Genomic DNA, 13,685 nt, shown 5'->3' with positions numbered 1-13,685 from the left:
CCCTGGTGGCACAGTGGTTAAGAATCTGCCTGCTAACGCAGGGGACACGGGTTCGAGCCGTGGTCCGGGAAGATCCCACATGCCACAGAGCAACTAAGCCCGTGCGCCACAACTACTGAGCCTGCGCTCTACAGTCCGCGAGCCACAACTCCTGAGCCTGCGTGCCACAACTGCTGAAGCCTGTGTGCCTAGAGCCCGTGCTCCGCAACGAGAAGCCACCGCAATGAGAAGCCCGTGCACCGCAACGAAGACTAGGTCCCGCTTGCCACGACTAGAGAAAGCTCGTGCAGCAACGAAGACCCAACGCAGCCAAAAATAAACAAATAATTTTAAAAAAAAATTACAGAAAACAGAAGTTATTAGGAGAGCTGGGTATTCATTATATTATCCTCTCCATCTCTGCATATGTTTAAATTTTTTATAATATATAGTATAAAATTAAGGCAAGGAGGAAGGGAGAACGGTTCTTCCTTATCTTTTTTTAAATATATTTATTTATTATTTATTTTTGGCTGCGTAGGGACTTTGTTGCTGCACGCGGCTTTCTCTAGTTGCATTGAGCGGGGGCTACTCTTGCGGTGCGCGGGCTTCTCACTGCGGTGGCCTCTCCTGTTGTGGAGCACGGGCTCTAGGCGTGCGGGCTTCGGTAGTTGTGGCTCGCGGGCTCTAGAGCGCAGGCTCAGTAGTGGTGGTGCACGGGCTTAGCTGCTCCGCGGCAGGTGGGAATTTCCCAGACTAGGGCTCGAACCCGTGTCCCCTGCAGTGGCAGGCGGATTCTTAACCCCTGCGCCACCAGGGAAGCCCTCTTCCTTATCTTGAGCTCAATTCTACCTCCCAGTATCTTCTACCAGTCATCTCTCTGGGGTCAGAAAGAATCAGGTCTCATCACCTGCCCATGTCCATCTGAAAACAAGCATCCAAGCCCCTCTAAGTCTCCTTTCCTTTAAAATAACTCCTCCCAAGGTCCTTTTGGAGCGGAACTCCTCACAGCTCACGGTGGTGCCCTCCTTAATGGCAGGCTCCAGGACCAGAGCACTGTGAAAGTGTGTTCTGAGCAGCCTCAGGAATGTGGGCTTCCTGGTCCATGCACACTCTCGACTCTCCCTTGAGCATCTCTCTGTATCCTGTGACACCTCCTGATTCCAAGGACGAGAAGGGGATTGGCTCTCTACTCAAGGGCAGGCTACCCCCAAGAGCAGAAGCAGTAGCAACAGCTTGCCCTCGCCTCACATTAATCACCTCGATCCTCACCAAAGCCCTAGGAGGAGAATATTAGCCCTTTTATAGATAACGAAAAAGAAAACCCAGAGAGGTTAAGTGCCTTGTTACAGTCACACAGACTAAGATTAAAGAGCCAAGATTTAAAGTTGTGGGGGTCCCCAAGTCTGGGTTCATGACACTCAGCTCTCTCTCTGTGTCCTTACTCCCGGGCTCCAAAACACAGCGATGATGCTCAGGCCACCCGGGTCGTCCATCTGTTATCACCTACCTTCCCAGAAATAACTTATCACTCTCCAGGCCATCTTCCAGCTCTCCAGCCCAACAACTCCCCAGGGCTCAGAAAAGATCTGTCCAAGAGCTAACCTGTCCTGGACCCGCAGTCACCAAACCCCTGAACAGGTCTCTATACATCCTTCCAAGGTGCCCCTGGAAACCCCAACTGTGGACCAAAGCCCAGCTCTAGAGAAGACCGCAAGAGGTTTAACCATCTCAAAGAATAACCATCACGAACAAGACTTCATTCTTGTTAAGCCACACTGGGGAAACTGAGGCCCAGAGAGGTCAAACATCTTGTGCAAGATCACACACCAAAAACATCTACTGGTCCCAGAATCCACTACACATCTGAATTGTCAACACATCCAAAAAAATCTACCAGCCCCAGAATCACATATGCCCATTTCAGCTGGTATCAGAATTCAAAAGAATGGCAACGTTTAACGTTTTGGTTCCTTGAATGAAAGAGCTGGGGGAAAATTCGAGAAACGATGGTATACATTGATGTTCCAGTTCCCTGCACTAATGCTGAAGTTTCCCAAGAGCACACCTCTCAGAACCCTGATGTTGCAAGATGCCCAGCGAAAAAGGGTTTTGTGGTCAAATCAGTTTGGGAAACGCTGCATAGTGAACCCCTCCAGTAAAGTCCCAAAGCACACTGGCTTACTGGTGCTTGAGAGGCTCCCAGTAAAGGAGCCTGTGTGACCTGCTCAAACCAACACTGCTCAAATGTACTTGACCAGAGAACCTTTTTACAGATAACACCATTGACATCCCACCAAACTACTGTTTAGAAGATATTTCCTTGGGAAATGCTGATCTAGGTTTTTCTAAAGAAAATCTTGATAGCCAGTTAACCCTGGATTCAAGTCTATGTAACCAAACCAACCCTGAATGGGGTAAGGAGCGAGTGTCTACAAAGCGGAAATAACTAACATACTTGGAGGCCTTTGGGGATGGAGATACTAGTACTACTGCAAACACGAAGAAAATGTGTGAACACCCCCTGGCTGCCAGATATGAATGCTGCTGGGATTCCATGGTCAACAACTTCTGCCCTCAAAAGAGCCACAGATGACTACTGAAACTAAAATCTTCATTTCTGGTCCAAAGGAATTGTGCTAAGGCTTTCCAAAATGAGTCTGGGGGAAAAATACACAATTTTTAGAAGAAAACAATAAAATGTTGAACTAGGACTCCAGCCAGGCCACTCACCCCTGAGTCAAGGTGCTGTGGACAGTAGGGATTTCCTTAATTAAAACTCAAAGCAAACAGTATGGAAATTCCTCAGAAAATAAACACAGGATTACCACATGATCCGTAATTCTACTCCTGGATATATAATCAAAAGAACTGAAAGTAGGGCCTCAAAGAGATATTTCTGCACCAATGTTCATAGCAGTTTTATTCACAATAGCCAAGAGATGAAAGGAACCCAAAAGTACACTGGTGGATGAGTGGATAAACAAAATGTGGTACATACATACACTGGAATATTATTCAGCCTTAAAAAGGAAAGAAATCCTGTCACATGCCACAACACGGATAAACCTTGAGCACATTACCCTACGTGAAATAAGTCAGTCACAAGAAGACAACTACTGTGTGATTCCACTTATACGGGACATCTAAAGTAAACAAATTCATAGAAACAGAAAGGAGAATGGTGGTTCCCAGAGGTGGGGGAGGGAGGAATGAGGAGTTATTGTTTAATGGAGACAGAGTTTTGGTTTTGCAAGATGAAAAAGCTCTGGAGATCTCTTACACAACAATGTGAATATACTTAGCACTACTGAACTGTACACTTAAAATGGTTAAGATGGTGAATTTTATATTTTGTGTTCTTTACTACAATTAAAAATTTTTAAATAAAGGAAGGAAATTTTGACACATGCTATAACATGGATGAACCATAAAGACATTATGCCGAGTGAAGACAAGCCAGTCACAAAATAACAAATACTATATGACTCCATTTTTATATGCGATACCTAGAGCAGTCAAATTCACAGAGACAGAAAGTAGAAAGGTGGTTGCTAGGGGGTGGGGGGAGGGGAAAATGGAGAGTTATTGTTTAATTGGTAGAGTTTCAGGTTCGAAAGATGAAAAAGTTCTAGAGGGACTTCCCTGGTGGTCCAGTGGTTAAGAATCCGCCTGCCAGTGCAGGGGACACGGGTTCGATCCCTGGTCCGGGAAGATCCCACATGCTACAGGACAACTAAGCCCATGTGCGCCACAACTACCGAGCCTGAGCTCTAGAGCCTGCGAGCCACAACTACTGAAGCCCGTGCGCTCTGGGGTCTGTGCTCCCCAACAGTAGAGGCCACTGCAATGAGAAGCCCGTGCGCTGCAACGAAGAGTAGCCCCAGCTCACCGCAACTAGAGAAAGCCCGAGTGCAGCAACGAAGACCCAGCGTAGCCAAAAAAAAAAAAAAAAAGAAAAGAAAAAGTTCTAGAGATGGATAGTAGGGATGGTTGCACAACAGTGTGAATGTACTTAATACCACTGAACTGTACACTTAAAAATAAATAAAATAGTAATTGTAATGTTATGCATATTTTACCACAATTAAAAAAATAGAAAAAAATGGTTCAAATGGTAAATGTTATGCTATGTATATCTTACCACAGTATTAAAAAAAGCAACATCAAGGTCAACAGTCACCTCACAATTACCCACCAAGGGTTTAGAACTGGACGGCCAACATGGAACACTCCAAACATCTATTTAATTTAAAATAGTTCCGTAGCACTTTCGTGGAGCTCTGTCTCAAAAAGATCAACAGACACACACAACTCAGAGATATGCAATCTGCCCCAGGGAAAAGGTGAAAAAAAAATGCAGTATCTCCCCAACTCAATCCCGTTTAAAATTCTTCTCTGCTGAACATGTTCGGCATCCCTACTGCACAGACTGATAGGGAGTTCAGTCCTCTTGCTTTATGCCCACTACTTCCGTGGCTCACATCTTCCCAAGGCGACAGGAAATGAATAAAGAACCCCCTCGAAATGGCCTGCAGAATGTATAGGTGGTTGGAATAAGGTGGAACAAAAAATTAAGACACTCCTACGTTGCTTACTTTTTCAGGAAATTGAAAGCCAGAGTACGAAAATCACTTAACACTAAATCAAAAAATAGTAATCATGACTTCCCTGGTGGCGCCGTGGTTAAGAATCCGCCTACCAATGCAGGGGACACGGGTTCGAGCCCTGCTCTGGGAAGATCCCACGTGCCGCAGAGCAACTAAACCCGTGTGCCACAACTACTGAGCCTGCACTCTAGAGCCCACGAGCCACAACTACTGAGCCCTTGTGCCTAGAGCCCATGCTCCGCAACAAGAGAAGCCACCGCAATGAGAAGCCCGCGCACCGCAACGAAGAGTAGCCCCCGCTCGCCGCAACTAGAGAAAGCCCACACGTAGCAACGAAGACCCAACGCAGCCCAAAATAAATTAGTTAATTCATTTTAAAAAATAGTAATCATGGTAGAGACCTGGAAGAAATGTCTTAGAAATCTACTCCAACCCCATCACCAAGCTTCCTTGGACCTAAGGCCACCCTGCAAGTACTGAGAACCCTACAGGACTGAGGAAGTCCTCAGTCAACACTGCACTTCTTCCAGCTTTACTTCTTCCAGCCTTCTACTTGGAAAAAAACAAGCCCCAGGTAGTTAAGAGGCTCATCCAAGGTCAAGATGTTGTACAGTTAGGAGCAGATCCCCATCCAAAACTCTTTCGAGGACACCAAGCTGACTTTCAAATTCTAAGTGCAAAAAGTGAAGGGCTCTCCAATCCTACACAGGCAGTGTGGTCGCTCCGCGTGGCTCCTGGCAGCCAGTCTCACAATGCTGGTACCTGAGGGGTGACCATGGAGACTTCAGACACCACCTGCTTCCATCACAGACATACTGCGGGTGGGGACATCCGTGTGTGCCGCTGGAACTCACCCTAGCCTTCCTGCACTCCCACAGCCTTCTGTCACTGTGAAGTCACCACTTAAGAATCTGCACTTATTTCTGAAGAGAATCTGGACTTACGCAGGGACACACCACTCATTCGCCACACAGCTGACTAGTCATCCATCCAAAAGAAATTTACTGAACGCCCATGTTGGGGCAGGCTCTATTCTAGGCATCGGGAATACAACAGCGAATTTGGCTCATGGAGACTACATTCTACTCTTGATGACCCACAGCCACAGTAAAAGCAACCCTGACATCTGTTCAGCACAGTTCACCAGGAGCTCTCCCATAACCCTCAGACCAGGAGAATCCCAGGCTTCTGGTCCTAAGGCTGGTTCCAGGCTGCATTACTCACCACACTAATAAATGCTCCTTTTCTCCTACCATGCATCGTCAAATAGCAGAGTGAAGTAGTTACTGTTTTCATTATTTTGTAGAGAGGGAGATAAGTTCAGAAAGGTTAAATGCCTTGCTCAAGGTCTAAAACCTAGTGAAATCTGACAACCTCCAACCACCCCACTCCAGCAATGACCTCATCTGCTAACTGCATCATCACACCAAGATGAGACCACATCCTGGACATTCACCTGCTGCTTTACCTGCACGACATCCTTTCTGCTCTTCTTTTTTTGGAGAACTGCTTCTCCCCATTCTAAAGAACCACATGGTACTGGTACGAGCTGCCAATCACCCTACCCTATTGGTTGGGTCCACTGCTGGGCCCATCTTAGTCCTTTAGCCCCAGCCACGGTGACTGGGTCTCACACGGACATGTGACCCTAGTCAGGCCAATCAGAATCCTCCCATGAGATTCTTCGGCCTGGTTTTCTGGATACGGCTCCCTTTATTCTCTGGTCAGGGGCTGTGGAGATGAAGCCAAGAGGGGCCTGAGGTCATGTTCCAGGCCCACGGGAAAAGCCCGCAGCATTCAGGATCAATCATCCCAAGGCCAGTTACTCCAATTCATCCCAAAGTTTTGGAATATTATACAATAAGTTTCTCTTTTCTGACTAATACAGTTTGAGCTAAGTTTCTGTCACCTGCAATAAGGGTGCCTGAACTAATACACAGAGGGATAAATAAAATCTGCCTTTCTCTTAGAAACCTCTTTTCAACCATCACTTTCAAGTTCCTCCACTGCTTCCTTCTCAACACAATTAACAGAACCAAAAGAAAAACCACCATGGTTGAAGATTTTACTTATGACCACCAAGGACAGAGTGGATGAAGAAAAGGTGGCTGGTACCTGAAGAGAGCAGGGAGAGAACAAAAGGCCCAGGTAACCTCTAATGAATAATAGATAATCCACACCTGACGATCAGCAGCCAACTGAACTCATCCCACCGGAAACGCCTGGGGTTATTCTTTTTTAAAAATTCCTCCAGCTTTAACTTCTGACAAGTTCAGCCCCAGGTGGTGTATAAACCCCTTGCTCCGCCTAGCCATCATGGTCCTTCAGATTGCCTCTGCATCTCCACCCACCCAGAGCCAATGCCCTGCTCACTCAGGCTGGTCTAATTTCTGCAACCTGAAAACACACTGCTCCTCTCACAGCTAGCAGTTTGTTCTTGCATCTCCCACCCAGAACATCCTCCTTTTCCTCTGCACACTCAGAGTACCCCTTCAACACCCAGCTCAAGCCCCAGTCCCTCCTCGAAGCCTTCCTTGGCTTCTCCAGCAAACACTACTGTCTCCATCCTCTTAACTGTAGCGAAGCCAAGTCAGCCAGCTCTCCAGGAAACTAAAGAGGAGGCACAGAGGGGACGAGGAGGAGAAACTCAGCTCTGAGCACGCAGTAGAGAGTGCCACCAGCAGTCACCATGTTCTGCCACTTCTGCTCCACGAGAGAGGCCTGTTGTGAAAATGGTCTGGGGAGCCCTCCACACTTAGATGGTACTTAGAGCCACTGGGGTGGATGAGAGTATTTGCGGAAAGCATGTAGTAGAGCTTCAAAAGGAGGAAAAAGCCTGTTTGTATTTGTATCACTCAATTGATCTGTCTCATAATGTCACTCTCCTGAGTGTCCCATTCCCCCAACTAGGCAGCTGCAGGCTGGAATTACATCCTACGCACCCCGGCCCCACGTGCACCAAGAACAGGACCAGGCACCTCAGGCCTCCCCAATCTCATTTTGCCTCCCAGTGGCTGAGACAGGCCATGCAGCACCCCCAGCCCCATCTCACAGATGAGGACGCTGAGGCTCAGCGCCAGGAAGGGGCCCCTCACTCCAGGGGCAGGCGGTTGAGGAGCTGCAAGTGAGAAAACCCAGATGTCAGCAACTGAATCAAAGAGAAAAAACAAAGGACCTCGTGGGTTCCGAGTGAACAAACAAGATCCTGGTACTACCATGGAAGAAACTCGAGAGACCTGAGCCAGTCAGAGGAGAACAGTTCTCTCCTCTCTCTACCACCAGTGGGGACAAAGGGGCTCACTCCTTCCCTACAGATGCACGTACTGGGACAAGGAAAGGCTACAAAATTCCCGAGTTCCCCAATGTAGGAAACGGCCTAAAACTGTAATGGGAGGGCCCAACCAGGTAACAGGAAAAACCACCCCCAACATGGAATCAGGAGCACTGCACTTCGCCGGACTCCAGCTCCTTTCTGCCCTGCAGCTCCTGGCCTGTCCTCAGAGCTCACAGATGGCGGGAACGGAACCCAGCGTCACGCAGAAAAGGCACTAGGTGCCGCAGAACTAAGTGAGATATTCAAGTATGCAATAAGATAGAAAGGCTCAATAGCAATGTACTATCAATTCTGGTAGAGAAGTCCCCCTGCCCCCAAAATAAAACAACTCTGTGTCTTCTTACTCACCTTCATACCCCAGGCCTGAGCATGGCGAGTTATACACGTCTGGGGCTCTAACTGAGCCTGAGCAGAACAGATGAGCTTGGTTTGCTTACTGCCCCGTACCACCTAGGCCAGTTTCCTCCCAGTTCCAGGCCCCACGTGGGGAGCGGCCAGACATCATCTGCGTGCAGCACAACAAACTCACACAGCACACAAGTGCCAGCCATGGGACGGGCATTCTAGACCAGGGGCCCACATGGGATGTGGAATCCATCAAAGGAGCCCCTAACTGGGCGATGGCAGCACCTCCGATGTAGAAACAGTGACAAAGGGGTCTCCCCTTGAGACTACGGATCCTTGGGAAGCCAACCGGTTCCTCTCTGGGGCTCCCACAAGACGCTTGCACTAAGGCTGACTTACAGGCAGAGGTGTGCACCTGTGTGCGGAGTGGAACCTGCTGGGAGAGCAAAGGCCAGGACACAGGGCTGAGTTTCCCTGACTTCGGCTCCTCAGGGATGAAACGGGTGCTTCCATTCCTTCAACCTGAGCAGTCCTTTTAGTCACTGAGCTTTGTGCCATAAAAGGGGCTCCCTGGCTAACAGAAAAAAAGCTGGCTACCACCGCACAGTAATTCATCCTTTAAAACATCCCAACGCTCTGTGGTTCCCTTGCACACCGTGTCACCCCCTCATCCCCAGAAGCTCTACATGGCATCTTGCCAGACCAAATGCTATCCTAATTTTTTCCTAAAGTATTAACTAAAATGAACTTAACTTCCCTTGAAAACCTACACAGCTCTGCATTGTGGTAAAACTAGGATTTGAAATCCCGCCCTTGAGGATAAAATCCAAACCCTATTTCATCTTTTCCTTAGATGTCAGGACCAGCTTCCAGAACTTCAGCTCTGTGAGGCCCCACCTTCTCTACCAAGCATGGAAAAGGGAGGGCCCTAATTAATGGCAATTCATCTATCTATTCCAGAGATTAAAGCTAGTGCTGATTCAAACACATCCCATTGAAGACTTAAGTCTGCACTCAACTTCTGCGCTTCCTTGATCAACCTCCTCCTTCAAGCACAGAGAGCTAGGTAGACAAAAAGGCAACTAAGAAGAAAAAAAAGTTACCCCGAAGAGATTTCCCTCTGACCTTATCCTCAAGGCCACATCTGACAGCTCTTTGCATCATCCCAGGAGAGGACTGGGCTGCCCAGCAACTCAGATACAATCATAACTGGGGGACAGCATAGGTTTGAGGAACAGAAATGCTGAAGAGTCAGAAACCCAAAGTGGAGACAGAAGGGCCATCAATGAAATGATATGCTGTGTGGCCAGCAGCTTAGTCTCTCTGTATGCCAGTTGCCTTCACTACCAAAAAAAGGTGGCCAATATCCAATGGAGCTGTTACCAGGAAGAGCTTATAAAATCATCTCCTTAATAAGTGAGGCTTTTAACGGCCAAATAAACACGTTTCATCAGCCTGTGGCCTACAAGTTGTTAAAGGCAGTTCATCAGCCCTCTCTGTTCACTTTTAAAACACGGACAAGACATAGAAAAGCAGCACTTGTTGCTTCCTGGTTCCAAATGGGTTAAATAAAACAATGGGTCATAATTGAAAACTCCTGGTGCCCAATACTTTGAGCAATTTAACCACTCCAAGCTGGAGTTTTCTCTCTGGCAAAGTAGGAATAATAGCGCAGAGAGTGGTAAACGAACGTGATATAGCAGAGTGCCTGCCACAACAGTAGGTGCCCAATAAATGCTGGCTCTTCCTTCCTCAGTGCTATGCCTTCTTCTTCAGCTTCCTTGTCTAAAAGCCTGGCTTTCCACACTCCCCAACCAGGCCACATCAAGCCTACGAATACTCACAAATCCATCACCACCACCCAAGGGAAGCCGTCACCAGCCTTCCCTCCTCAGGCAGCTCGGCACCCTTAGGGAGGGAACTGAGCCCCAGCAGCTACTACCAGGATTTTCCCATGGTGCAATGCAACTTCCCCAACTTTTCCCGGCCCACAGTTTCCAAAGAAACCTAGCAGGCATTGTGCATAATCAACCACAAGCCTGGGCGAACAAACAGACTGAGCTTTGGGCAGAGGGAGCTGAGAAAATCAAAAAGTGAAAAGGCACCAGTGGTCCTGAAACGGGGTGCCAGGGACCAAAATTCAGAAGTACCGGCCCTGGCCCAGGTTCTATTCTTCTAGACCTTATCACTGGTTGAAGGCTAGCAGAGGCTCTCAAAGGACTGGTGGATGGTTAAGAGTCTTAGAAAAGGGACTGACGAACATCCCTCCGAGATCGCCCCGCGGCTAGACCTGGCGGTCTCGGGAGGGCCCCGCTGCCGCGGTACCTGGAGGATCAAGGCCTGCAGTGCGGGGCATTGTTCACAGCAAGGGTGGGATTGGGGGAGGAGGTGTGAAGTGGGGGTCCGCGCACCGGCCCCTCCCCAGGCAGGCTGAAGGAAGGAAGGTTCTCCTCGCGGCAGGCGCCAGGTAGATGAATGGCCCTCGCGACTTCCCCCTCGGAGAACCGGAGAGAGAAGTCGTGGAAGGCGGATCCGAGAGGCCGGGTGGGGGTCTCACACTCACCGGCGCCCTCGGCGGGCTGCGGCGGCCCGACGACGCCGTTCAGGTAGAGAATGGGCAGCAGGTGAGGCTGCGTCTTCTCCAGCGCCGCCCGCAGGTCCTGGAAGTGGTCCCGCTCCTTGGCCAGGAGCAGCTTGAGCAGCAGCTCTGCCTTAGCGCCTCCCGCCTCCTCGTCCAGCTGCCGCCGCTCGCCGGGGCTCAGCGCTCCTGCGGCCTCGAGCAGCCCGAGCACCGCCTCCACCTCTGTCATGGCCTGGGCCAGGCTCTGCTGACACCGGGCGAGCAGCTCCCGGCGCTGGGGCTCCATGGTGGCGGCCGCCCCGCCCCGCCGGACGGCTACCGGACTCCCGGAGGCCGGCGGGCGCGCAGGCGGGCGGGCAGGCAGGCGGGTGGCGACGGGCCCCGGGCGCCTCGGGGCGGCGAGCGGTGGCGGCAGCCCTAGAGCGCCGGGGGCCGCAAGGCCGCGGGGGCCATGGGCCGGGGCCTGGGCGGGCTGGGGGCCCGGGCGGCGAGCGGCGCTCAGCAGCGGCCGCTTCCCGGGCTCAGTAGCGCAGCCATGTTAGTTGCGGCGGCGGCGGGACTGGAAGAGGAGGAGGAGGAGGAGACGGAGGAGGAGAAGGAGGAGGCGGAGGTGGGGACGGCGGCCGGGGCGCGCCCCGAGGCCCGGCTCCAGCCGGGCATGCTCCCCCTCCCCTCCCCCTCGGCGCGCGCCGCTCCCCCGCCCGCCCCTCGAGAAAACTCTCCCCGAAACGCCGGCCCCGGCGCCGCCCCCCGAACACGATTACAACTCGGAAAGGAAAGTGGCCCGGCCGTCTTCGCCAGGCCCCCCGACGGCTCGGGAGCCGCCTCGCCCCGGCTCGGCTCACTGGGGCCCCGCGGCCGCCGCCGGCTCCGCCTTGCCCGCGCCCCGGCGTCGCCGCCGCCGGTCTGTCCCTCCGCCCTCTTCTCTTCTCCTCTCCTCTTCTCCTCTCCTCTCTGTCCCCTCCCCTCCCTTCCCCCGGCCGGCCTTTCAAGCGCCCGGGCGGCCGGCCCCGAGGGGATGGGCGAAGGGGAGGGGTCCCCACCTCCCCGCCCCGGGCCCGCCTCGGAGGCGGGGACATCGCGCGCGCTGGCTCTCCGGGTCTCCCAGGCCCAGGCGGAACCGGCGGTGGGGGATTCGGAGTCAGGGGCCTCGCGGGAAGCAGCCCGCACCCCCAGCCCCCTCGGCCAGGCACACGGCCAGACCCCGAGCTATTGGAGACCCTCTCAAACAAAACCCTGCCCCGCCCCCATCCAGGGTCTTCTAATCTGAGAACTCCAAAATCAGGCCTGGAGACAATAGAGAGGACGTCCCCTAAACTTGGCCATCTCCAAATTTAGACCTCCCCCAAATCTGTGAGATTTCCCCACTCCAAGGAGCTATTATATAGAAAATGTCCCAGTATAATCCCGAGACTCGATTAATCAGGATCTTTCCCCTCACCCCCATTTTAGATGGGTTGGTTCCCAGTGTCTAAAGAGGCTTGGATGTTGGGGAGAGGGGGAGGGGATGTGTTACTGGAGGAGGAAGAGAGCCGTGGGGTCTGCAGTGGAGCCAGTTCATTTTTTTGGCAAGAGAAGTGCTGTCCTCCCTAGATGTCATCCCACATTCTAGTCTCAGGAGAAGGTAAATCAATGGGCTTGCTCCCCTGAGACCCTCAGTGAGGATCTACAGTTGGGCTCCAAGTCCAAGAATGCCTCCTGCCTTCCATTGTAGCCCTTTGTGGACACATAACCACTTACCTCCTGACTGCAGGAGGAGGTCCTTAAAAGCTGGAATCCCAGCTGATGACTCCCAATAACCCCACCTCACCAGTGTAGAGTGGAAATCCCAAGGCCATTGCAAATGCCTGCGTTCCATTGAATGATGCTCAATTACAAACACTGGGGACCACAGGTGCCTTTTCTGCTGTCACTCCCACCCCACAACTTCCAGTCCTCCCCGCTAAAGAAGTTTTCTTGGAGTCTGCTTCTGTAAGGGGAGGAGTCTTTTTTTTTATTTAGTGGAAACAATCTCTATATATAGTGGTTAGAACAAAAGTAGCAGTTTGCACTTCAGTTTGGATTTCCCTTTAAATAGCTACACAATGTGGGAACAAATCAATTACCCTGGCTGTTCTCAGTTTTCTCAGGAAAATAGGGTGGGGAGAGTGTATTCCACCAGGGGTTATGAATAAGCTCGAGGGTGTCAGTGAAGCTTTTGAAATTATCTGCACTTTTCTGTAGACATGTATGTATTTTTCTGGGATGGAAGTCCATAGCTTTAATCAAATTCTTTAAGGCCTCCATGACCCAAAATGGACTCCAAAATGGTGGAACTCAACTTTTTTCAGAGATCTCCCTGCTTAGGTAGTCTGGGCTTCTGTGGCTGAGTGAGGTTCTAGGGGAGGGGAAGGCTGGCTATTGCACAGTGCCAGGGGTCTAGATAGGCTCCCTTGCTGTCCCTCCCACTCCTGCCCCTGAGAGATGGTTCCCCCTTCTGGCCACCTGTTCCCCTACATCCTAAATCACCTACAAAAGCATCCACTCTTCAGTACGCACTTGGACCTCTGTTCTTAACTGGATTAACTAGAAATCTAGGGGTGGGAGGAAGGTGGAAAGGAAGAGAAGTTGGAGACTAATTTGGTTTGTAGTTAAAACAAATTGTGACTAACTCCTAGGTCCAAATGGTGCCTGAGATAGGAGAGGGCAGGAGGAACGCGTCATCTCCCAGTGACCCCTAAAAGAGTGGTGGGGAGCATGGATGTTTTGCCCAGGGAAGCCTTCCTGGGAAGCAGTGAGGAAGTCCATTTGCTAAGAGTGCTTTCTCTCAGGGGCTGCAGATTGATAGATGACTACT

General features: G+C 51.0%; 1 protein-coding gene across 2 annotated transcripts in view; it reads right to left on the bottom strand.

The window, feature by feature from the left end:
• Positions 1-11,201, bottom strand: part of DLG5 (discs large MAGUK scaffold protein 5) — a 120,792-nt gene extending 109,591 nt beyond the window's left edge. For both annotated transcript variants that reach the window (XM_060285987.1, XM_030862710.2), the window contains exon 1: positions 10,832-11,201. In XM_060285987.1, coding sequence (XP_060141970.1) covers positions 10,832-11,135 — 304 coding nt within the window. In that variant the 5' untranslated portion in view covers positions 11,136-11,201. The remainder of the gene's footprint in view (positions 1-10,831) is intronic.
• Positions 11,202-13,685: the final 2,484 nt, after the last annotated feature.

This window comes from Globicephala melas, chromosome 16 (assembly GCF_963455315.2).
Source record: "Globicephala melas chromosome 16, mGloMel1.2, whole genome shotgun sequence".
NCBI classification, from domain to species: domain Eukaryota; kingdom Metazoa; phylum Chordata; class Mammalia; order Artiodactyla; family Delphinidae; genus Globicephala; species Globicephala melas.
This window is presented reverse-complemented; position numbering and strand designations above follow the sequence as displayed.